The 26,186-nt window shown below is 34.5% G+C and overlaps 1 protein-coding gene across 3 annotated transcripts in view; it reads left to right on the forward strand.

Moving 5' to 3' along the window:
* The window catches only part of SPATA17 (spermatogenesis associated 17), a 179,844-nt gene that overhangs the window by 116,614 nt on the left and 37,044 nt on the right, over positions 1-26,186 (forward strand). For all 3 annotated transcript variants that reach the window (XM_047705765.1, XM_047705764.1, XM_047705762.1), the window contains one exon: positions 9,645-9,780. In XM_047705765.1, the coding sequence (XP_047561721.1) occupies positions 9,645-9,780 (136 nt within the window). The remainder of the gene's footprint in view (positions 1-9,644; positions 9,781-26,186) is intronic.

A 26,186-nucleotide genomic window follows, 5' to 3' on the forward strand; every position in this document is an offset into this window, starting at 1 on the left:
ATCTAGAAACAGTGGCCCACTCTCTCACATGGCAATAATTGATTTTTACATTCTTAGTTTTTATATCTGACTGACTGGTATTACCTGCCTAATCCTTCCAGATTAAAATATGAAGACCCTTGTTCTAGGTAATAAGATCCTCAAGAATAGAGCCCATGACTGATGCAGTACACTGAATGCAATACTTGACAGATGATAGGTGCCAATTTTTAAAAAATTTTTATTTTTATTTTTTTTATGTATTGAGCTTGAGCTTGAACTCTCATTTATTTTGTCCTAATCTCTCTAATTCAGTCACTAAAATTTTTCTCATCGAAAGAAAAATCCAGCAAAAAAACTGAATTACATTGTGATTTCTCTTTGATCTTTATTAACATTACCCTTTTAGTCCCAGTAATAGGTGGGCCCTATGCTTCTGTTTCTCTTTCTCTTACTTCCAGTAGAATTTTCCAAACTGTGTCTCTTAAAATGCTAGTCTGGAAGATGTCAATGAGTTTTCTATCAAATAAATTAGGAAAAAGTTATATTCAAAACAGTTAAACTGTTTTTTTTTAAATGTGGCATTTACAGGGCTTCTCAGTCTTAAATAGACTTTTATTTAGTGTGAACTTCAAAGAGGGAACATATAATGTATAGTATTTTGCAGACTTATTCACCTATTCATTCAACAAATATTACTGCATGCCTAATATGTGCCAGGCACTGTATTAGGCATTGCAGACAGAGCAGTAAACAAGATAGACAGAGATCTCCTGGCTTCATAGGTCTAGTAATACAGTTGGCTGAGAAATCTCCTCATCCACAGATAATAGTTTGGAATATGCTACTCTGGAGTATTACTCAACAAAGAATATTTTATTTTCCTTAATGATTTTTTTTTTTTTTAGTTTCAGCTTATTTTTTCCTTAGACCTTCTTAGCAATAAATTATACAAGTGTTTCCCACAGCCTTATATTCCTTCTTAATTACATGTTTCTTTTTGTTAAGTTTTTTTCATTTTAATTCCAGTATAGTTAACCTGTGTAATTATATGTTCTTTATGTCAATTATACAAGTCCTTAAAATATCTGAGCTCGTCCTTTTTAGCCATATTGGCATCTTTGTAAGTTTAAAACATCTGATATCTGTTACTTAGCTGGAACATTTAAATTTAGTATCTTTTAGCAGAGATTTTTTTTTAAGGATTTTTCACAATTAACTAGAGAACAGTCAACTCTGCAAAACGTATGTCAGAAAGTTGTTGCATAGCCATAATAAAATTACTGAGTAAGCATGCCTTGAGATTGTTAATAATAACATATCTGGGAGTTTTGTTCTTTTTAAGCTAAGAAAAACGTAGGAAGAAGGGCAAAATATGTCTTTCCATTTAAATTTAGAAGCTTGCAATATAAGCTTACTGTCTAGATGAACAGATAGTCTAGCCATTTGCATTCCTTAAATATTACATTTCTGTCTCCACCCTGGGGGAGAGACCTGTGCTATTGAGATTGCTGTTTAAATAGTTTATGAGTTTTTAAATTTCTGCTCTGAATTCCATTCTAAGGATAAAATACCTTATGTATTAAACACTTAGAGCTATGATTACATTAAAATCTCAGTGAAAGCTGTTTTCTTCCATAAATAAAGCCCATCTGATTCCTGTCCCAATCTGTTGCTCATTTCATTAACATCTCTTCAACCAAAATTCTAGTGGACTAAAACATCTTCATAGAGCAGTGGGCTATGTTTTGAGATCATTCTACTGATACTAGTGAGTTATATGTTAGGTTTATCTGGAAATTTGGGTTCTTCATACCTATAGTAAAAATACCTTATTTTTCATATTGAACGTAGTGAAGAGTCTTAATTTGCTAAGGTTATTCTAAAATTTAGATTAGTCTGTATTTAAAGGAAAAAATATTCAGCTTTTTATGACCCCTTTTTACGAATCAGACCTGAGTCACTTAACCTGATTATTGTTTTAGTAAGCTAAAATTATTCAGTATTGAGACATAATTGACATATAGTGTTGTGTAAGCTTATAACGTACAGCATAATAATTTCACTTAGATATATTGCAAAATGATATACATTCATTATTCGTTATATTAATTCAATATTCATTATTAATTATACACACTACAAATCTAAAACATGTCTCAAAATATAATTGACAAAAATAATTTGCATATTTCCAATTATGTGTTTTATCGAAGTGCTCTATCTTTTTTTAAAAAAAGCTCTGATTGGTTAATGAGAACTGAGTCATCTGATAATGAGAGCAGAAATGAACTGGTTATAACTCAGCCCTCAAAACATTAAATCTACTGTTTTCTAAGTTATAATAATGATTGTAATATTGAAGTCTAATAGAACCATTTTTGAGCAGGTGTACCTTTAAGATAACATGAAAATTATTTGTTGATTGGTCTATTAGATTAAATCACTTTGCTTGATTCATGTTTAATCTTTCAATTCTTTCATCACGTCTTTCCAAACTTTTACACCTAGGTGTCTTTTCTTGTCCAATTAAGTTTTATGGACTAGAGAAATTCCCTCTGGAATTAAAGTATGCCTTCTCTTAATTAGCCCAGAGTGGATTTTTTTCCCCCTCCTATTTTACTTTCTTTACCTACAACTAACTAACTGTTCTATTTTGAACATTACAAAGCTCTGAATCCTTGCTCCTTTTTTTTTTTTTTTCAAATATTTTAAGCAAAGATCGTGGGGTAAATTCTAGCGCTCACTCCTGTATCTCCATTGGGGAGTGTCTTCCCTTCCAGTGTTGTTAATAATTGGGAGGGGCGGCTCATATACTAAGATCTTTACTAATGTAGCTTTTGATCTTTTTTTTTTTTTAAAGATTTTTTTTTTATTTACTTGTCAGAGAGAGGGAGAGAGAGCAAGCACAGGCAGACAGAATGGCAGGCAGAGACAGAGGGAGAAGCAGGCTCCCCGCCAAGCAAGGAGCCTGATGTGGGACTCGATCCCAGGACGCTGGGATCATGACCTGAGCCGAAGGCAGCTGCTTAACCAACTGAGCCACCCAGGCGTCCCAGCTTTTGATCTTTTGAGCATATCTGTACTTCTGCTACCAAAAAACCCCCAAGTCCCCTGAAAAACCCATTATAGCAACAAATATTGCTATAAGAAAAAATAATGGCATGCTTCCCACTCTGTGTTGTACGTAAGATAAAACTGATAATTGATTTTCTGAGAGAATCTTTGAACATTTATTAACTCAGTAGTGCATGGTTAAGAAACAATATCTTAGAATCATTCTTAATACAGTTAGAAGTAAACTACTGCTTGCACATAAGAAATTTAATTACTCAAATATTAAGACAGTAAAATTCATAAGCCCTGATTTGCTCTGCCATCATCTCATTACTTTATATTTTCTAGTCTATAAAGTGTAGGAGGTTTTAAAAAACTTGAAGACTAAATTATTTATGATCAATCTGAGATGATGGAAAAGTATTTTTGTTTCCCTTTCCCACAAGAAAAAGTGGATCTGTTAATAGGCACTTATTACATAAGAGTTCTTATTTATCTTATAATTCATATATAAGAAAAATATTTTTTTCAATAAAAGGTGGAAAATGTCGGACATGTCTTGGTATCAAAGAATCACAAAGCATCCGATTTAGCAGCATGGTTTGAAGAGAGCAATGTGGTAACCAGCCACCATTCCTTGATCCTCCGGATTTGTTAGCCTTTGTAATGCTATGGTCAAGTCTGCCTCTCAGGGCAGCTTAGAGCCCAAATAATGAGCCTACTTTTGGCAATAGTATTAGTGAGGAAAGAATAAAGTCACTGGGACGATAGTTCCTACAGATGTTAAGATAAAACTGTTGAAGCTTAGCCTGTTCTGATAGGAGCCAGAATGTACCCTTTGAAAAGCATTCTTTCTATTTTCCAAGCAAATTAGCTACACACTTAAAGGATCCTATGTGCATGTTCCAAGCTCTTAACCTCTGAGTATCTACTCATACCAGCCCCTGACTTGCTTGCTCTTCTTCAATTTCCATATATGTCTAATGCGGTCTGACCCATTTCTTACAGCTCAAGTTAGGTATTGTCTTACTCTGGTTTACTATTTCTCTTGCCTCTGGCCTAGGCAAAAACCTTATTTGCATTCTTTTGCATAGCTCATTGGAAAATTTATTATGGTCTGGAACCAAATTCCTAACTTGCAGTAAAATGTTCGTTATCCTGAAAAAAGTGTCCCTTTATCCTGCCCTGTGTTAATGCATATATTTTACTAGGAGCTGTTTAATAGAGAGAGGGCTGATCTAGGGCATGTTTGATGTTTGAGATGTGTTCTCATAGGCATGTATCTTGGCATCTCTAAATTGTTATCACCATGTCCATTTTGGGACAATTTACCTATCTAGAATCCCATCGTGGCTTGCATAACTACCCTCCTGAGCAGTCAAACTTTAATATAAATGTAAACATAAAGATAAATGTTTTGTAATGTATAAAGATCTGTAATATATAACTATATATATTCTCCTTATTTACCATGCAGTCATATCCACCATAAGACTCTACATGATCTACTTTGTTTCCTTTATAAAGAACACAATTTCTAGCTATGTTGAACCCCTCTCAGTTTTTTTAGCATTCCTTTTTATGCTCTACCTCACCTCTGTATCTTTGTATATATTTTCTTTTGTTTAAAATAGCCTCTACCAGCTTCCTAACTTGACTAACTACGTCTTTCATTTTTGCACACACAGTCTAAAAAGATAACTTTTCTATTTCCCATCTCCCAACTCCTTGCCAATAAACCCTCCAAAGATAAGCATATTATTAACACATATGCATATACAAAAGTAAACCTTCCTCTCTGCCTCAGTAACCTCTTGTGCATACATCAGCCACAAAACTTAACACATTCTCCTGTGTTGTCTCATTCTCCACTCCCTGTTAAGGTGAATTCCTCTTAAGGATAGTGCGTTTTCCGTCATTCTATCTCAGTGTTTTTCAAAATGTTTAGTATATAAAAGTACTTCATTTAATGTTTGTTTAATGAATGAATTTTATTAAGACAGTAGAGAAATCAGTGTGGACTAGAGTAGGATAATTAGGCTGCCTAGGAAAACTGGGTGTTAAGCTGGATTTTGAAAGATGAGCAGGGTCTGTATCAGCATATCTGGAAGAGAGAAACATGGATAAAGACACAGGTAGGATGGAAAGACAGAGAGAAAGAGGAGACTGGCCTCAGTGGAATGGCAGACAGGAAGTGGTAGGAGACTGAACAGATCAAGTGCATTCTAAGAAGCCTGACAGCTGGGCTGAAGAATATAGGCTTGGGTTAGTAGGCAAGAGGGTTTCATAATTTGCAGATTTTAGTTATTTGGCAGTGAAATAAAGAGGTCAGAGGAAAACCTAGAATTATGAGTGGCAATAGTTGTACTATAAAAAAGGGGGGAAAGTAAGAGGGAGTTATAAGAGAAAAAAAGATAATTCATTAGTCTTATTATTTGGAAAATAATATTAAGTATATTAATACTAAAGACTTTGTATTTGCAGTGGACCCATTTTCCCTGAAGCTAATTGACTATTTTTTTTAATTTTTGCTTCCTGAGACCTCTATAAATTCTTTCCTAACTGCCCACACATTCAGATAATGAGGTGTTCATGAAACCACTATGTCTCCACATTGTATTTTAGAATTTCTTCCAGATCTAAATCTTTGATGAGGTTATAAAATAAAAAGCTAACCCATATCTTCTTTAATATGGTATCCAGCTAATTGAAAAGAAATCACTGCAAGTATGAGGTAAATCTGAATATATATTTAAAACTGGTAAAAGGTAACATTTTGAAAAAGTAATTGGTATTTATCTAAAAGTTTGATTATTAACTAAATTGATTTTAGGGTTTTCATAGCTATTTGTACTTTTATAGAGCAAATCCCATTTTGGAATTAAATAATTTCTTCCAAATTTGAAGATAAATATTTGAAAATTGTTTATAAAACATTAAATATTTTGAATATGTATACCTATATATGCACATATGTACATATGCTTAAGAGTACACATGAATGTTACTTCAGTGAAACAGTATGGCTGAATGAAATAAAATTAACTTGTGGACAGGAAAATACTTAGTCTTTCAGCCTTGTCTTCTCAGCCAACCATTCCCTTGAGAAAGCAAATTTTGTTCAGACACAAAAGAAAAATGTACTATTAAAATGCAATTCAGAAGTGATAAAAACTGTAAGTGCAGCAGCCGGCTCACAGCACCCCCTTTGTATACTCAGGGACATTGGGGCCACATTAATTTTTGTGTGTGTGATGTCCATCCCATGTGCAAATTAGCACTGGAAGGACCATAATCTGTCTTATATGAGAGCTGTTTTCCCAAGAGCATGTGTAATACATGCTTGTGTAATTTTGTAATTCAAAGCTCCGTGTTCTGTTTGTTTTTATATTTTAAATAGCATTGGAGATGTTTTCTTAGGAAAAATATTAAAAAGGAGTTTACTAATAAACATTAAAAAGAAATTGTAGAGAAGTATGAAAATTAATGAACTAATGCTGCTTTCCTTTATTGTTTTTTAAACAAATATATAAGTGCAATGGCAAAGAATCAATTTTCAGTTCAGTTGAGATTAAAAGAAACCCTTCCTTGTCTTAATTAAATGAGATAATGTATGTGAAAATATTGACATATGGTTATGGGTCAGTAACTCTGTTGAACTTCAACTTTATTTTTTCAAAGCCAGAATTTCAGAATATGCTTCTCAGCAGAATATTTCATTTCACTATATAAATTTCTCTTATTGGCCAGATACCTTTCTCTAGTTTCTTTTATTTAAACAACATCTAGCTCCAACTTCATTAGTACCATATCCTCTTTGATTATATTAAATAAAACTTTTTAAGGTTTACTCCTATTTCCTTCATTAAATCTCTTTCCTCCAGACTATCTTTTATGTGTCTTTCTTTCATGTTGGTAGTTTCCCCAATTGATAATCCATTTGTAGATTTATATTAAAGGAGACGCTAAAAATCAGACTAGAAATGTATTTGTATGTGAGAGTGACTTTTTGACTGATCGACTTTTAATTAAGAGTTCTTCAAATGTCGATATTTGAAGTTGTTTCTCTGGGCACTCCCAGTATCTTTTTGAGATGATGTATTCGTCGGAACACAGTATTTAAGTCCAGTGCCAGTTCACATAGATATGAAGAAGGGAAGAGTTCAAGGAGTAGACACTAATTTGAAATTCATATATCCCATTTGGTGTCTTGAGCTTCACGGGGGTTCTTCAAAATCTCCCTTCCCCTTTGGCCTCTCCCTCTTCTGGAAGTGAGATTTCAGTTTTTTGAATGTCCTATCTGCTTTTCACCTGGCAAAAATTTGTTGATATTGTCACATTTCATCTTTCTCTTCTGCTTTCTTCTTATAGGTTTATAACTTTTTATAAAAAATTTCTTTACTCTTCTTTCAGAGGACTCTGGTGAGGGATTTAAACATTTTACCACATTACACAAAAAGCGTTTTACAATTTTAGATGTTCCATGAAAAATTATATAATTCTTAAAATTTTGATCTTTTATGTTGATCATAACACATTAAAATAATGCTGATGATGGCTATGACAACAGGCTACTTCTACATTTACTTCTACTTTTAGCACCCCCATTATTTATTGGGCATTTGCTCTTTCAGCTTCCATGTTAAGCTTTACATACACGAAATTACTCATTCCTTACAACAACCCCATATGGAAGTAAAATCTCAAAGAGGTCAGGTAAGTTCTGTAAGGGAACACAGGTAGCAAGGGCAAAAGCTAAGATCTGAATACTTGTATGGTTGACTCAAAAGCCCCATTACTCAAAACCCCTACCAGAAATGCTTCCATTATTTTGCTGAGTTAAAGAATGAAACTGCATGACTATCTTATTGTATAAACAAAAATTAACTCAAAATGGATTAAAGACTTGAATTTAAGATCTGAAACCATGAAACTCTTAGAAGAAAATCATAGGCAATAAGCTCCTTGACATCAGTCTTAGTGAAGATTTTTTTGGATTTGACACCAAAAGCAAAAGCAACAAAAGCAAAAATAAACAAGTAGGACCACATCAAAATAAAAGGCTGCACAGCAAGGGAAACCATCAACAAAATGAAAAATCAACCTACTGAATTGGTGACCATATTTGCAAATCATATATTTGTAAAAGGGGGGTAATATTTAAAGTGTATAAAGAACTCATACAATTCAATAGCAAAAAGAAAAACAGTGTAATTTTAAAATGGACAGAGGACTTAGACATTTTTTCCAAAAAAGGCATATAGGTGGCCAACAGGTATATGAAAAGATGCTCAACATCACTCATCATCAGGAAGACGCAAATCAAAACCACAATGAGTATGATCCTACTACACCTGTCAGAATGACTAATATCAGAAAGAAATACCAAGTGTTGGCAAGGATATAGACAAAAAGGAGACCCTTGTGCACTGTTGGTGGAAATGTAAATTGGTGCCACCACTATTGAAAACAGTATAGAGGTTCCTCAAAAAATTAAAACTGGAACTCCCATATTATCCCAAATACCTATCTCTTATAGATATTTATTTGAAGAAAGCAAAAACACTAACTCAGAAAGGTATATGCACCCCCATGTTCATTGCAACATTGTTTACAACAGCCAAGATATGGAAGCAAACTACATGTCCATCAGTGGATGTATAAAAAGAGTGTTTTATACAATGGAATATAATTCAGCCATAAACAAAAATGAAATCTTGCCATTTGTAACAACATGGAGGATCTCAAAGGCATTATGCTAAGTGAAATAAGTGAGAGAAAAGACAAATACCATGAGATCTTACTTCTACGTGGAATCTTAAAAAAAAAAAGTGCTGATAGATACAGAGAACAGATTGGTGGTTGCCATATGGGGTGGTGGGTAGGTGAAATGGGTGAAGGGAGTCAAAAGGTACAAAATTCCAGTTATAAAACCAGTAAGTTAATAGGACCTAAGGTACAGATGGAGACGTAATGTATAATGGAGACTATAATTTATAATACTGTACTCCATATTTGAACGTTGCTAAGAGAGTAAATCTTTAAAACTTATCATCACAAGAAAAAAAGATAACTATGTATGGTGAAGGATGTTAGCTAGACTTGCGATGATCATTTCATAATATATGCAAATATCAAATTATGTTGTATACCTGAAACTAATATAATCTTGTATGTCCATTATACCTCAATTAAAAAAAGAAAAAAGCTTTGAAGAAAACCCATTTCAGTGAGAATTTCCTATAATGGGATTCCTTTTCACTTTTGGATGCCCTTTTGAAATTAAAAAACATTTTTATTTATACAGTGAATTTTTATTTACCTGGCATCATTAATTGATAAATTTATTCTTTAAAATTTTCTGTATTTCTAGAATATTTGAGACTTATAAAAATTCTGTGAAAAAAGTCTTACTATCTCCGTTTGCTGAATAAGAAATGAAATTCATAAAAGTAACAGAGATAGTGGCAGAAGTCAAAGTGGAATCCAGTTATTCTGATTCCAAACCATGTTTTATTTTCACTATGCTTTACTACTTCTCTAAATTCTAATGTTTTTAATCAAATGTCTGCAGAAACAAAATTAACATCACTTAAATGTTCTCTCAGGTTTTTGCCATTTTCTTCTCACCATAAAAATAAAAAGTACACCCCATTAATGCATTCGTCAAGCAAGTATGGTCCCAATTCTTATGGAAGTCGTCATTTTAGAGATGAAAATCCCAAGAAATGGATCTGTGACAAGGTAAGTTAGTGCAACATTAAAAAAATGATGTTCATTTTGAAAGGCTAAAAATAACGCACTGATTACAACAAACATAAATATTCTCATATGGTTAACACCTTCATGGTTATAAAATTATTTATAGCTATTTCATGTAAAGGTAACACTGCTAACTTCTCTAGCCAGTAAGAGATTTGTGTTTTTGTTTTTTAGTGTTACATGTTTTTTATATGTAATGACTCAGCTATCCTATGATCTATGGTATACATCATGGCTTTGCCAAAGCCAGCTAGGGTCAAAACTTGAATCTGTGATCAAGAATAGCCAAGCTCTCAGACGTGGACATCAGAGCTTGATCTCTTGATTCTCTCAATCTCTGTGTGTATGTAGAGAGATAAGTAAATAAGCAGGCAGGTATGTAGATAGATAGGAATAGATAGAAATATATGTGATATTTATATATGTGTGTATATATATGTGTGTGTGTATATATATATATATATATATATATATATATATATATATATAATACAGAAGAGAAGAAAGCAAATATTTATTGATTCCAGAGTTACATTTGTTAGCATTTAGAGAAAATTTTCTGAATAGGGAAAATACCAAGGTGTCTTACACAATGAGGTAAAAGGGAAGTTTTTACTATGTGTTAAGCCTATTATCTAACAGAAACTATAACTTATTTATAGAAATAGTTACGCAGATAAAATGAAGTTGTAAGTGACTTTCTGGAAAGGGGTTAAAGCCACTGAGATCCATAGAGCATACCAGACATATTGGTTCTATTAATAGTCTGTCGATGAGTATTTACTCATTTACACACAGTCTCCTTCCAGAAGGATTTAAGACACCTTACTAAAAGGCAAATACAGTAAAGCTTATATTTTAGAAATAAAAATAGAAGGAAATGATCTTAGATGAGAACAGTGTCTATACTCACAAAATAAAGGAAACCATTATGGCAGTGCTAAGTGATAGGAATTTCAGCTTGTGGATGGCAAAGATGAAAAGGAAATTTACTCATTACTCAAGAGGAAGACATATGTTAGACCCTTAAGAAAAATGAGATCTTTATTTTATCGAACTATAAGGAAAAGTCTATTTTTAGGGCATTATAAATATGGGTAAGTCACTGGGGAGTAACACAGATACTTTAGAAAGTGCCTTTTTCTTTTCCACCTGCTAAGTCCTCTGTCTTAAAAAATGATCTAAAATACTAAGTAATTCTACATGATAGGGAATAGGTACAGTGAGTAGTTCAATTCGGCTTACTGATTGAAAACCTAAATACTGGTGACAGTGTTATTCTTGGCATTTGTTTTTACCTGATAGGTAACCATTCGGAATAGGGGATAAATATAATTTTCAAACTATTTAATTTCATATTTTGAATGTATGTAATGTGATCTACATCTCATTTGCTATTTGATGTAAACATCTTTTTGCTTTTATGCCCTCCCACCATTTTATTTAATTCAAAGAAGTGCTCATTTCTTCAAATATAAATGACTTACCTTAGGACACTAAGCTGCTTCTGAGTAAATAAGACCCTTGTGCAAATGTTTCTTTCCTAAAATAACATAATACTTTTTGGTTTTAGATGACCAATTCACCTCATACATTCTAACATATTTTAGAATATGCATCTATCTTACAGAAGTAAGCAAATTCATGGAAATATAGACACTTTCGGATACACACTAAAGAGAAAAAGTTTATTTTGTTCTTTTGAGGAATTGTGGTGTGCCTCTGTACTTTTAAAAAGTATACATACTTAAAACATTAATGATAAATAGTTGTTCAGTTGTTCTTGTAGACTCTGAAAATTAAGAGAGAAAAGTATAGGGAGAAGTCTTAATAAATATAGTAAAAATTAGTAAGAAGTCAATAAATCATGAATTATAAATCATGAATCCACTTAACCCTACATAAAAGCATGTAGAAAAATACTAAATGAAAATTGAAATTCCATCTTTCCCATCTTCTCTCCCTTCCTTCTTATTTCTTCCTACTTTCTGATCTCTTCAAATAAATAGATTAAACAAATTACTCTTCTGTGTGGCTAATGTAATCAGCACATTAGAGAGGTAGCCATTTTGTTGTTTGTATGTTAATCTTAGAACTGTTAGACATAATTTATATTTTGATTTGATGTTAAGTCATTTGGGTGAGAATTGGGTTCAGTAAATTGCTAAAAGAAGGCTTCTTTTTCTTTAGTTTTAAAAACTTAGTTTCTTGATTAATGAGGTTGGAGACCACAATTTATTCATTATTAGTGGAGTAAGGATAGTTTTAAGGAGGCTAGAGTTGTTAAGGTCAAAATATTGAAGAAGGAAAGGCTGATCTGGTTTTATGCTTTTTCTGTGGGAAGATAGACTCTTTACAAACATTTAAAGCATACGTAACATTTATTTGAAAGCAATAAATTGATTTCAACCAAGAAACAACTCAATTAAATATAGTTGGTTCCTGTTCTCCACCTCTTCCATCATGTTTTGAGATTATCTACATGGAGAGCTTCCTTTTCTTCTTTCACCTATAAGCATGGAGGTTATAATTTTCCAGTCATTTGTTACACAGTGTTAAAGGTATCAGTTGAGAGAAAATCAAATGTTAATTAGATACTCCTTCTCTAATCACATTCACATTAAATCAATTAAGTATCAAATATTATTTAATATTTATTTTTAATGCTGTTGATCTGAAGAACACTATACAAAGACATCAGAAAGTCAACAAAGGAGAGCAAATAGTGCAGTTTTTTCTTCATCGTATGAAAATCAATAATGAAAAATAACATACATCATTTTTCTTAAAAGCATGGAAATCTATAATAAAAAATGTAATAAAACATATTTCTTTTTTATGTAATTAGTGATGGTAACTTTTAATCAACTTAAGTTGTACCTTTTTAAAAAAAATTTATTTAAATTCAATTTGGGTAGCATTCACTGTATTATTAGTCTCAGAGGTAGAATTTAGTGATTCAGTAGTTGCATGTAACACCCAGTGCTCATCACATCATGTGCCCTCCTGAATGCCCAGTTGCCTCACCCCTCTAAGTACCTCCTGTGCGGCAACCCTCAATTTGTTTCCTAGAGTTAAGAGCCTCTTAACGGTTTGCCTCCCTCTCTGTTTTCATCTTACTTTATTTTTCCTTCCCTTCCTTACTCACATTTCTTTAATCTGTAAAAGCCCCCAAGTTGTTAGATTCTAGGCCTGTGTCCTAATGGCAAAACTTTAAGTTCAGGTAAATAATTGATGTTTATAAGCTACTGTGCTTATATCAATATCTAAAATAGAAGTGAAGTTCAATAAGGAGATATGCCAGTCAGTCACTCTTAGTTTAATCTATTTGGGCAGATTTAAACAAGTTGGACAATACAAAAATTCAGTATACTAAAAACATTCTTTTGGTTGTCAAAACATTCACATATGTTCATATTTACTGGAGCAGAAATAATAGTCTAAGGCCTTTATCTGAATTGGAATGAGTTCTCATATGCATTTTAGATGACTGATTTTAATGGAACTATTTCATGTTTTTCCACATTTGCAGCATTCAGAAAGAGACTTTTAAGATGGTTCATGTTGATGGAGCCTTTCTTCATATGCCTTATTGTAGGTGAATTACAACAGTAGGGCAGCCCCTTTTGTTATTTTCACATGCACTTTGGTCCTAAACAGGATTTCATAAGCTACAAAGCATAAAAATATCTAGTACTCCAAAGAATTAATTTAGAGAGCCTAAGCATATTGCACAGAACATAAAGTTGACCTTTACCGTCTATGGCTTTTGGAATGGAGTGGGATGTGGAACACATCATAGATTTAATGTGGCACATCGCTGTCTGCAGAAGCTTGGGTGGGACTGGGACTGCTTGCCCATGGCACCCGGTGATTGAATCTGCTGTCACCAGCATCCTGATAATAATGAACATTCAGCTTAACGACCGTGATTATGATTATCATAATTGATGTGCAAGTACAGTGTGTGGGGATCATTACAGCTGAACTGTATAGCAGAGAAACATGCCTCAGTTATGGATAATTTTACTTTTATGCATTGATTGGGATAAAATATGCCTTTCTATTTAAACAGATCAGCTTCATATAATTTTAAAAATCTTTCTGTATATGTTGATTGATGATTATGCACTTGCTGAAAAACAGCCCCTTACAGTTGTTTGTTTTGTGTTGTTTCGTTTCATTAGTAAGTGTAAACAATTAAATAATTAGGTGTAATTGAGGGAAAATATTTTGCTTATGAGGATGGCCTTCAATAATCAAGTATTCAGTTTAGGTGTTTTGTTTTTTTTTTTCCCTCTTTCTCTCTCACAATACACCAGGGACTAAAATTCTTCAATTATTTTTTTTGCTATGATTATCCTTGTATCAGTCAGTCTTCTTGAGGTCACTAAGCTTCAGGGAAAATAATAAGTTTAAATAATTTTTGTTATAGATCTGTAGATTCATTTGCATATGTGTATATTTATATATACTCTATTATGTACTTTAGAAAACTGGATAGGGCCAAATGTTATTTATCAAAATAATATTTAATCTAAGAATAGTGTTAAGATATATATATTTACACTACCTTTGCTTTTTAACCACCTTGTTTCTGATAGATTTATTATATTGTGTAGTAATTTTTGGTTATACTTTTACAAAGGATTTCTGATTCATGGGGCGCCTGGGTGGCTCAGTGGGTTAAGCCGCTGCCTTCGGCTCAGGTCATGATCTCAGGGTCCTGGGATCGAGCCCCGCGTCGGGCTCTCTGCTCGGCAGGGAGCCTGCTTCCTCCTCTCTCTCTGCCTGCCTCTCTGCCTGCTTGTGATCTCTCTCTGTCAAATAAATAAATAAAATCTTTAAAAAAAAAAAAAGGATTTCTGATTCGAATTTTAACTTGTGAATGAAAATAATATGTGCAGTGATGTATCCAGGATTTTTAGTAGATTAGATCTGACCATATTAGTCTATGATTATTAACCTAAGGGCTTAATTTGCATTTGAGTCTAAAATACTGCATTTGAGTGATGAACAAACATAATGGACATTTTTGTAAAGCCTGGGAAGCCATTAAAAAAAAAAAAACTTTTATTTTGTAACTTCAGTAAAGTCTGAGATTGAGAGATCTCTCCACCAGATCCTTAATAACTGTAGAGTGCTAAAGAGACTGTGGCAAACATTTCCTCCTGAGATCTGTAAGATTCCATCCCCCAGGTAAGGTGCTCGCCCCTAGATGTGCAGTTGCGCAGTGTGGTGTAGGACAGAGTGTTTGACAGCCAAAGGGTTAACAGCTTGCCTATAAAATTCTCCTTTCAGAAGTTTTTGGTCCCCGTGTGATTCTTGAACTTTATTAAGAGTTCCACTGTAAGTTTTCCTCTAAAAATTCAACATATGCCAGTCTTCTCTGCATAATTACTAATCTAGGATAACAAGAATTAAATTCTTCATCTGACAGAAATCTTGGAATATGTTAACTGCATTTTTCTACAATTAAACTCTTAACCTTAATTAAAAAAACTTTAAATACCTCAATTTATTTTTATGTTGTTATTGTCGGAAACTGGGTTAACATATCAGCAAAAACCTTAGGCTTCTAGACCTTTTGCCCTCATTCCTAGGTATAGGATCATAGCTTTAATTTCTTTCTGTGACCCCCCCCCCATGATGTATTTATCTGACTTGGCAAAAGAGGAGGTTTCCCAGAATCAAGAGCCCCAAAATAAATAGAAATATAGCTAGTAAATATTCTTGGTGTCTTAGAAAGAGGTGGACTTTGATCTCAGGAATCATGGATGTGTTTGAAGCATTATATGAATATGAGAGTTAACATTGACAGTGCTTATTCAAGTGTCGTTGGGCTATGTCTGCAGGTTTGGCATGGAAAAGTCCAAGGGATATTTGTGGGTTTTCTAGGTGGGCCCCTATCAAACCATACTGAACAATAATGTTTGAGCATTTCCGCTGCATAGGCATACATCTTTGCCCTAATGAATTCCCAAAGGTGAAATTTCTTTCTTTCTTTCTTTCTTTTTTTTTTTAAAGATTTTATTTATTTGACAGAGAGAGAGAAATCACAAGTAGGCAGAGAGGCAGGCAGAGAGGCAGGCAGAAAGAGAGGGGGAGGAAGCAGGCTCCCTGCGGGGCAGAGAGCCCGACTCGGGGCTCGATCCCAGGACCCTGAGATCATGACCTGAGCCGAAGGCAGAGGCTTTAACCCACTGAGCCACCCAGGCGCCCCTCTTTCTTTCTTTCTTTTTTTCTTTCTTTCTTTCTTTTTTTTTTTTTTTAAGATTTACTTACTTATTTTGGAAACAGGAGAGAGGAGCAGAGGGAGAGAGAGAGAATCTCAAGCAGAGTTCCTGCTGGGCATAAAGCCCCACATGGGGCTCGATCCTAGGACCCTGAGATCATGACCTGAGCCAAAATCAGGAGAAGGCTGCTTAACCAACTGAGCCACCCAGGCGCCCCTGAAAGTGAAATTTCTGAGTCAGGGCTGTGATGGTTGCTGTTATGTGTCAGTTTGACTAGGCATTTGTACCATTATTTAATCAACAGTAATCTCAGTGGTGCTGTAAAGGTATTTTGCAGATGTGGTTAACATCTACCCTAAGTTGACTGTGAGCAAAGCACATTACCCTCAATAGTGTAGGCGGATCTGATCCAATCAGTTGAAAACCTTCAGAGCAAAAATTGAAGTTTCCTGGAAAAGAAATCCTGCGGCATGACTATAATATTAATACCTGCCTGCATTTTTTTTCCCAATTTCATATTACATTTATTGGCTCAAACCTATAACTTAAAAAATTTGAAGAACCAATGAACTAACATTCTTTTTTTTTAATTTCTTTTCAGCATAACAATATTCATTTTTTTGTACCACACCCAGTGCTCCATGCAATACATGCCCTTCTTAATACCCACCACCTGGCTCCCCCAACCTCCCACCTCCTGCCCCTTCAAAACCCTCAGGTTGTTTTTCAGAGTCCATGGTCTCTCATGGTTCACCTCCCCTTCCAGTTTCCCTCAACTCCCTTCTCCTCTCCATCTCCCCATGTCCTCCATGTTATTTGTTATGCTCCGCAAATAAGTGAAACCATATAATTGACACTCTCTGCTTGACTTATTTCACTCAGCATAATCTCTTCCAGTCCCGTCCATGTTGCTACAAAAGTTGGGTATTCATCCTTTCTGATGGAGGCATAATACTCCATAGTGTATATGGACCACATCTTCCTTATCCATTCGTCCATTGAAGGGCATCTTGGTTCTTTCCACAGTTTGGCAACTGTGGCCATTGCTGCTATAAACATTGGGGTACAGATGGCCCTTCTTTTCACTACATCTGTATCTTTGGGGTAAATACCCAGTAGTGCAATTGCAGGGTCATAGGGGAGCTCTATTTTTTTTATTTTATTTATTAGGGGAGCTCTATTTTTAATTTCTTGAGGAATCTCCATACTGTTCTCCAAAGTGGCTGCACCAACTTGCATACCCTCCAACAGTGTAAGAGGGTTCCCCTTTCTCCACATCCTCTCCAACACACGTTGTTTCCTGTCTTGCTAATTTTGGCCATTCTAACTGGCATAAGGTGGTATCTCAATGTGGTTTTAATTTGAATCTCCCTAATGGCTAGTGATGATGAATACTTTTTCATGTGTCTGATAGTCATTTGTATGTCTTCATTGGAGAAGTGTCTGTTCATATCTTCTGCCCATTTTTTGATATGATTATCTGTTTTGTGTGTGTTGAGTTTGAGAAGTTCTTTATAGATCCTGGATATCAACCTTTGGTCTGTAGTGTCATTTGCAAATATCTTCTCCCATTCCGTGGGTTGCCTCTTTGTTTTGTTGACTGTTTCCTTTGCTGTGCAGAAGCTTTTGATCTTGATGAAGTCCCAAAAGTTCATCTTCACTTTTATTTCCTTTGCCTTTGGAGACATATCTTGAAAGAAGTTGCTGTGGCTGATATCGAAGAGGTTACTGCCTATGTTCTCCTCTAGGATTCTGATGGATTCCTGTCTCACATTGAGGTCTTTTATCCATTTCGAGTTTATCTTTGTGTACGGTGTAAGAAAATGGTCAAGTTTCATTCTTCTACATTATAGCTGTTCAGTTGTCCCAGCACCATTTATTGAAGAGACTGTCTTTTTTCCGCTATATATTTTTTCCTGCTTTGTCGAAGATTATTTGACCATAGAGTTGAGGGTCCATATCTGGGCTCTCTACTCTGTTCCACTAGTCTGTGTGTCAGTTTTTATGCCAGTACCATGCTGTCTTGGTGATCACAGCTTTGTAGTAAATCTTGAAATCAGGTAACGTGATGCCACCAGTTTTATTTTTGTTTTTCAACATTTCCTTAGCAATTCGGGGTCTCTTCTGATTCCGTACAAATTTTAGGATTATTTGCTCCAGCTCTTTGAAAAATACTGGTGGAATTTTGATTGGAATGGCATTAAAAGTATAGATTGCTCTAGGCAGTATAGACATTTTAACAATGTTTATTCTTCTGATCAAAGAGCATGGAATGGTCTTCCATCTTTTTGTGTCTTCTTCAATTTCTTTCATGAGTGTTCTGTAGTTCCTCGAGTACAGATCCTTTACCTCTTTGGTTAGGTTTATTCCCAGGCATCTTATGGTTCTTGGTGCTATAGTAAATGGAATTGATTCTCTAATTTCCCTTTCTGTATTTTCATTGTTAGTGTATAAGAAAGCCACTGATTTCTATACATTGACTTTGTATCCTGCCACGTTACTGAATTGCTGTATGAGTTCTAGTAGTTTGGGGGTGGAGTCTTTTGGGTTTTCCATATAAAGAATCATATCATCTGCGAAGAGAGAGAGTTTGACTTCTTCAATGCCAATTTGGATACCTTTTCTTTCTCTTTGCTGTCTGATTGCTGTTGCTAGGACTTCTAATGCTATGTTGAACAAGAGTGGTGAGAGTGGGCATCCTTGTCGTGTTCCTGATCTCAACGGGAAGGCTGCAAGCTTTTTCCCATTGAAGATGATATTTGCTGTGGGTTTTTCATAGATAGATTTGATGAAATTCAGGAATGTTCCCTCTATCCCTATACTTTGAAGTGTTTTAATCAGGAACGGATGCTGGATTTTGTCAAATGCTTTTTCTGCATCAATTGAGAGGACCATGTGGTTCTTCTCTCTTCTCTTATTGATTTGTTCTATCACATTGATTTGCGAAAGTTGAACCATCCTTGTAACCCAGGGATGAATCCCACCTGGTCATGGTGGATAATCTTTTTAATGTGCTGTTGGATCCTGTTTACTAGGATCTTGTTGAGAATCTTAGCATCCATATTCATCAGTGATATTGGTCTGAAATTCTCCTTTTTGGTGTGTCTTTGCCTGGTTTGGGGATTAGGGTAATGCTGGCTTCATAAAAAGAGTCTGGAAGTTTTCCTTCTGCTTCAATTTTTTGAAACAGCTTCAGGAGAATAGGTGTTATTTCTTCTTTGAAAGTTTGGTAGAATTCCCTAGGGAATCCGTCAGGTCCTGGGCTTTTGTTTTTTGGGAGGTTTTTGATCACTGCTTCAATCTCATTACTAGATATCGGTCTATTCAGATTGTCAATTTCTTCCTGGTTCAATTTTGGGAGTTTATAGTTTTCCCAGAATGCATCCATTTCATCTAGGTTGCTTAACTTATTCGCATATGACTGTTGATAATAATAATAATTTCTGGTGATTGTTTCTACTTCCTTGGTGTTAGTTGTGATCTCTCCCTTTTCATTCATAATTTTGTTAATTTGAGCTTTCTCTCTTTTCTTTTGGATTAGTGTGGCCAATGGTTTATCGATCTTATTGATTCTTTCAAAAAACCAGCTTCTGGTTTCATTGATACGTTCTACTGTATCTCTAGTTTCTACCTCATTGATCTCTGCTCTAATCTTGATTATTTCCCTTCTTATGTGTGGAGTTGGTTTGATTTGTTGTTGATTCTCCAGTTCTTTAAGGTGTAGAGACAGCTGGTGTATTCTGGATTTTTCCATTTTTTTGAGGGAGGCTTGGATGGCTATGTATTTCCCCCTTAGGACCGCCTTTGTTGTATCCCATAGGTTTTTACCTGCCTGCATTTTTAGCCTGACAGGTTAATCTGCAGATTTGGATTTTCCTGACTCCATAATTGGATAGGCCATTTCCTTAAAAAAACTCCTGTCTGTCTGTCTCCCTGTCACCTTTCATCATTAGTTCTCTTTCCTTGGAGAACCGTGAGTGATATAGAGGCCAAGAAAATTAATTTTTTTTCTAATTTTTTGGATTTTCCATGTTTATAGAGATATAAGTGATGTATATAATATTGGTTTTGGTTAAGGTGTACAGCATAATGAGTTGATACACATATACCTTAGTAAATGATTCCCACAACAGTATTAGTTAATACATCTGTCAGTTCACGGAATTACCTTTCTCTGTGTATGTGTGTGGTGATATTTAAAGTACACACTCTCTCTTTTTTTTTTTAAGATTTTATTTATGACAGACAGAGATCACAGGTAGGCAGAGAGGCAGGCAGAGAGAGGAGGAAGCAGGCTCCCTGCCGAGCAGAGAGCCCGATGTGGGGCTTGATTCCAGGACCCTGGGATCATGACCTGAGCCGAAGGCAGAGGCTTTAACCCACTGAGCCACCCAGGCACCCCTAAAATACACTCTATTAACAATGTTGTTTCTCCAGAACTTTTTCATCTTATAACTGAATTTTTTTTTCCCCTTTGATCAATATTTCTTCATTTCCCCCACCCACAGTCCCTGGGTACTAATCTACCCCATTTCTGTGAGTTTGACTATTTTAGATTTCATATATAAATAAAATCATATAATATTTGTCTTTCTCTGACTTATTTTACTTAGTATAATGCCCTCAAGTTTCATCCCTGTTGTGTCAAATGGCAAAATTTCCCTTTTTATTGCTGAATAGTATTCCTGAGTGTGTGTATATATGTGTGTGTCTCACATTATCACATTGTCTTTATCCATTCATCCATCAGTGGACACTTCGGTTATTTTCATTTCTTGAATATTGTAAGTTAACTGCAATGAACACAAGGGTGTATATATATCTTTGAGATAGTGATTTCCTTTCCTTTAGCTATATATCTAGAAGTGGGGATGCTGGGCCATACAGTAGTTCTATTTTTTAATTTTTTGAGGAACTTCATACTGTTTTCCATAATGGCTGTGCTGGTTTGCATTCCCAAAAACAGTATGTATGGATTGTCTTTTCTCTGTGTCCTCACCAACACTCATTAGCCCTTGTCTTTTTGATAATAGGCTAACACATCATTAAGGCTTTTGTTACATATTGTCGAACTGCCCTAAAGAAAATGTATGGTTTGTTCTAGAAGAATGGCAGCAAATATGTAGAGATGTGAATTAATTTTAGAAGTGTTAAAAATACAAATAATGTTAAAATTGAAAATGAAATCGATATGATGATAAAGTAAGAAAAAAAGTTTGCTGATTACTACTAAGTTTCTGCAAGGGGCAAACTGAATTTACAGTGATATTATTCACTGAGAATGGGAAAAGAAAAGGATCAGAATTTTGGGAGCAATTGTAGGGAAAAAATCTTGAGTTTAATCTTATACACATTTGAGATCGAGATGACTTTGATTCATCCAAGTAGAGATGTAAATAAATAGCTATTATGAATGTTTGTTGCTTGAAACAACAGCTTGGACCAGAGTCACAGAATTGAGTGGTTCTTGTTCACAAATAAAATTTAGTTAAATAAAATCTTTAAAAAAGGGGGGGGGGCGCGCCTGGGTGGCTCAGTGGGTTAAAGCCTCTGCCTTCGGCTCATGATCATGATCCAAGGGTCCTGGGATCGAGCCCCACATCAGGCTCTCTGCTTGGCAGGGAGCCTGCTTCCTCCTCTCTCTCTGCCTGCTTCTCTGCCTGCTTGTGATCTCCCATCTGTCAAAGAAATAAATAAAATCTTTAAAAAAATTAAAAAAATAAAATTTAGTATATTCAGTTCATAAATAATAATTGAAATCCTGACAATGAATTAAATAGCCTAAAATAAAACATAAGATAATGAGAGGGCAACTGAAAGTCTTGAGGAATGCCAACACTTAATAACCATTTGGAGTCGGATGAGCTGTAAAGGAGTTAGATAAATGTGAAGGAAACCAAAAGAATATGCTTATCAAAGAAGTCAAGGAAAGATAATGCAGGAAGAAAGGAGTGATGAGCCATGGCAAATGATGCTGTGAAGTTAAAGAAGATGAGGACTGAAAAAGCCCCCTAGATTTAGCAAAATCAAAGTCATGGGTTACTTAGCAAGAGCTGATTCAGTGACAATATGGGGAACTAAGCCAGAATGGAGTGGTTTGAAGAGGGAGTAAAAAAACAGTATGGGGTAGGAAGGATGGAGGAAAGGGAGAGATTGATCTAGTTAGACAGTAATTTGAATAAATTTGGCTGGAAAAGGAGAAGAGAGATTGATAGGGCAATGGCTTTAGGGAGAGAGAGAGTGAAGTACCCTTTTTGTTTTAAAGATGGAAGAAGTCTATCATGGATCTATTCTACTGTGCTGTGTGAAATTATTATTTAACCAATTTTCTATGATATATATTAATTTATCTTTTAAACTCATTTTTTTTGGATTTTCATATTTAGAAGCAATGCTGAGGGCCATTGCTCCTACAGCTTAACCTTTGCCTACAAATGGGTTTAAAGCAGTTGTTCTCTACCAGAGGTGCTATTGCAGTTTGGGCAGTGTATGAACACACTTTTGGCTCTCGCAGCTGGATAGAGGTGGATGAAGGTGGGTGCTACAGGCATCTAGCACCCATCTTGAGGCTATGGCTTACTAAATTTACTTTACTGCACAAGACAGCTCCCCACTACAAAGAATTACTTGCCTAAAATGTCAGTAGTGCCACTGTTAAGAAATCTTGGGTTAAAGAGTATGCATGTTTTTAAGACTTTTGATTCATCTTCCCAAATGTCTAAACAGAAAGGGTGACCTAATTTACAAGTCCAACTGGCAATTTATGTGAATTTCCATTTCCCTCCATCTCATCAACTCTGAGTATTATTTTATCATCATTAATTTTATTTTATTAATAAATAAATATTTTTATTTGCTTGCGGGTTTTTGTCCCTTGAAACTTTATATGTGGGAATTCTTTGATCCCTGATTTAAGGTACGCATTTCTTCAGAAAAGATTGTTGTTTGTTTCTGCCATGAGCTTAACAGAAAAACTAAATTTTGATTTCACATCCAAACCTCTGTGAGTTCAAGTTCATTGTTAAGGAACTCTCATGAAAGACTTCTTTTTTCCTCTCCACTCAACCCAGAGCCAAGAATGAGACAGGGGCATATGTCCAAGTCTTCCTAATAGGGTCTTTTTCTTTTTCTAGTTCACCTACTAGGAATGTTGGGTTTTTTAGGAGTGCTGGTTTCATACAGAGTTCTCCAGTGTAACTCCCACACTCTGCTGCTGTCCAGTTGTCAATTTCTTGACCATGTACCATGTTATGCCCAGACACTAGGACTATAAATAAATATATACCTTGGAACAAATACTGACTATAGCCCTCACCAGACTTGTGCCTTTTTTTTTTTTTTTTAAGAATCCTCCCCCCCTTTTTTTTCCAGGTCATCTGTGCATTGAAAAGATCTTAAAATCTTTTATCCAGAAATTTTAAGTGAGAGAAGTTTTCTGAATGTCTAGTCTGCTGTATTGCCAGAAATTATAGTACTGACACTTTCTCTGTATCAAATGTTGGAATAATTTTTGCTAGGTAACAAACTGTCTGTTTTTGTCAGTTACTTTGAGAGGGAAATGGTTCTTGCCTAAGATACACTTGTGAAGTTTTTCTAAATATTAAATGATCACTTATGTTTCTTTTGCTACCTTTAATATACTGTAAAATGATTTAAAATTTATTCTTGTATAAGGATGATTCAGTTTTACACTTTTGACAAATAGCTCCCGAGTTTCCTTAATACCATTTACTCTATTGTTTCTTATGGTTAGCAATTCTATTATTTTTATTATTTACTTCATTTAGTTACTATTTTATTTACTTTGGGATTTTTGTAGACTTTATATTGATTTTATGTTAACTCTTTTAATATAGGCACCAGACTTACAGTTTTATATATTACATATTTAAAAAAATTTATCTCAATTATTTGTCAAGCAGGTACAGAATATCAGAATATTTCTTATAAATGTAATGGCACACATGAGAGACTCTTAATCTCACAGAACAAACTGAGGGTTGCTGGGGGTGGGGGAGATACGGAGAGGGTGGTAGGGTTATGGACTTTGGGAAGGGTGTGTGCTATGGTGAGTGCTGTGAAGTGTGTAAACCTGGTGATTCACAGACCTGTACCCCTGGGGCTAACAATACATTATATGTTAATTAAAAAATTAAAAATAAATAAAAAATAAATATAATGGTATAGTGAACTCTCCACCTGATTTAGAAAAAAAAATTCCTATTATTTTCAAGTCTTATGTGGCACTCTTAACGAGTCTGTCCTTCTGTTGCTAGCTAGAGATATCTACTATCCTGAATTTTTAATAATTTATTCACTTTTATCTGTACTTCTATTACATGTATTTTTGTTCCCAAGCAGTAGTTAGTTAGTTTTACATAATTAGGCACTTTATATAGATATCTTTTTATAAGTGTGCGAATTATACCATGCGTTTTTTTTTTTAGCAACTTGCTATACAAGAGACTCACTGTGTGTAGCTGCATTTCATTTTCACTGATAAAAAAAATATTTCACACATGAATTTGCCTCAATTTATCCATTTTACTGGAGATGAATGTGGGGTTTGGGGTAGCCTTTTTGCTCTGATAAACCATGCTGATTTGAGTGTTACATTGGTTCTTTTACATACCTTTTTCTTCCTATATGAAAGAAAGGTATGGCTGGGTATATATGTACATCCTTAAATTTGTTCGTAAGAATGTATTTTTCCAAATATTTTACAAATTTAGCGTTCAGCAGGATTATTCAGTATTCCCGCCAACATATTTTTGCCAATATCAGATAGGTGTAACATTACAGTTTTAATTAGCATTTTCTTGATTTTAATGAAGTTGTGACTTTTTTTTCTGTAAGAGCGCACGATGTCTTTTAATACAAATTAGTTTTTTTCACATAGATTCTTTGCATTTGTTACTAGGCTTATTCCTAAATAAATTATACTTTATTGTTATTGGGAAAAAGTTCTTTTCTCATTTATTTTCTAACTTGCTCTTGTTATGTAGTCATCTCTGTTGTACGTATGTGTTTTTGTTATTGTATTAGTTTATTCAGGTTGCCATAAAGTACCATAGAACAGGTGGCTTAAACAGCAGATACTTACTTTCTCACACTTGTGGAGGCTGGAAGAGCCAAGGTGCTGTCAGGGTTGGTGAGGACTCTGAATTGTAGACGGCTGCCTTGCTGCTGTGTCCTCACACAGCCTCTGCTCTAGGCATGCATGGAGAGAGAGAGAGGAGAGGAGAAGAGAGAGAGAGAGAAAAATGTATCTCTTCTTCTTGTGATCCCAGTCCTACTGATTACGTTCTGGATTTAGAATCTCTCATTTCAAATACTACTTTGGTGCATAAAATTTTAAACAAGTTATTTGAATTCTCTGTATCTCAGTTTTTTCATTTGTGGAAAGGGAAAATATTTTGCCTTATTTACAGTTTGCTCTGATGACAGAATTAGGGAATCATATATGTGATTTGGATTATCCAACATGATAAACAGCATGCATTTTAGTTATTATTATGTATATGACCCTTTGGTTTCTTTTCCTATTCTGTTTTTCTATTAGTATATTTGGATTGCTAATATTGTAATGATATCCTAAATCTCTAATGCCCTCTGTGTCACTTAAAAATTTCTCCATCATTAGCCCCATTTTCATGTGTTAACATTATAAAAGCTATTTAGAAAGTAATAATAAAATAATGTTAATAATTTGATTGAGTCTTAGATGATTAAAAGATTAATTTGCCTTGTATTAATATAAGTATATTCCATACTATATATATTTCATGTTTTACTATTACAAAAATTAAATATTGAAATGTAAATATATTAGATGTCTAACTTGCATTGCTTCTAACACAAATGTGTGAAAGCTTGCTATCAAGCTGAATTTTTACTTATAGAAAACATTTCCTATCCTTTTGTATCTTCAGTTGATTTTTATGTCAGAATATAAAAAGCAGTACCTTAAAAATCATTTTTGGTAAATCTTCCAGTGGGCACTTAATATTGTTTTTAAGTCTTACAAAAAAGAAAAGGAAACCGGCAGTGACACCATAAAAATAAAGGACAAGTCAAACACTTCTAATTTCATGTTACCTTCTTGTTTCATATCACTTTATATAATGTGCAGACAAGCTCAGAACTGCACTT

This window comes from Lutra lutra, chromosome 15, assembly GCF_902655055.1.
Source record: "Lutra lutra chromosome 15, mLutLut1.2, whole genome shotgun sequence".
NCBI lineage: Eukaryota > Metazoa > Chordata > Mammalia > Carnivora > Mustelidae > Lutra > Lutra lutra.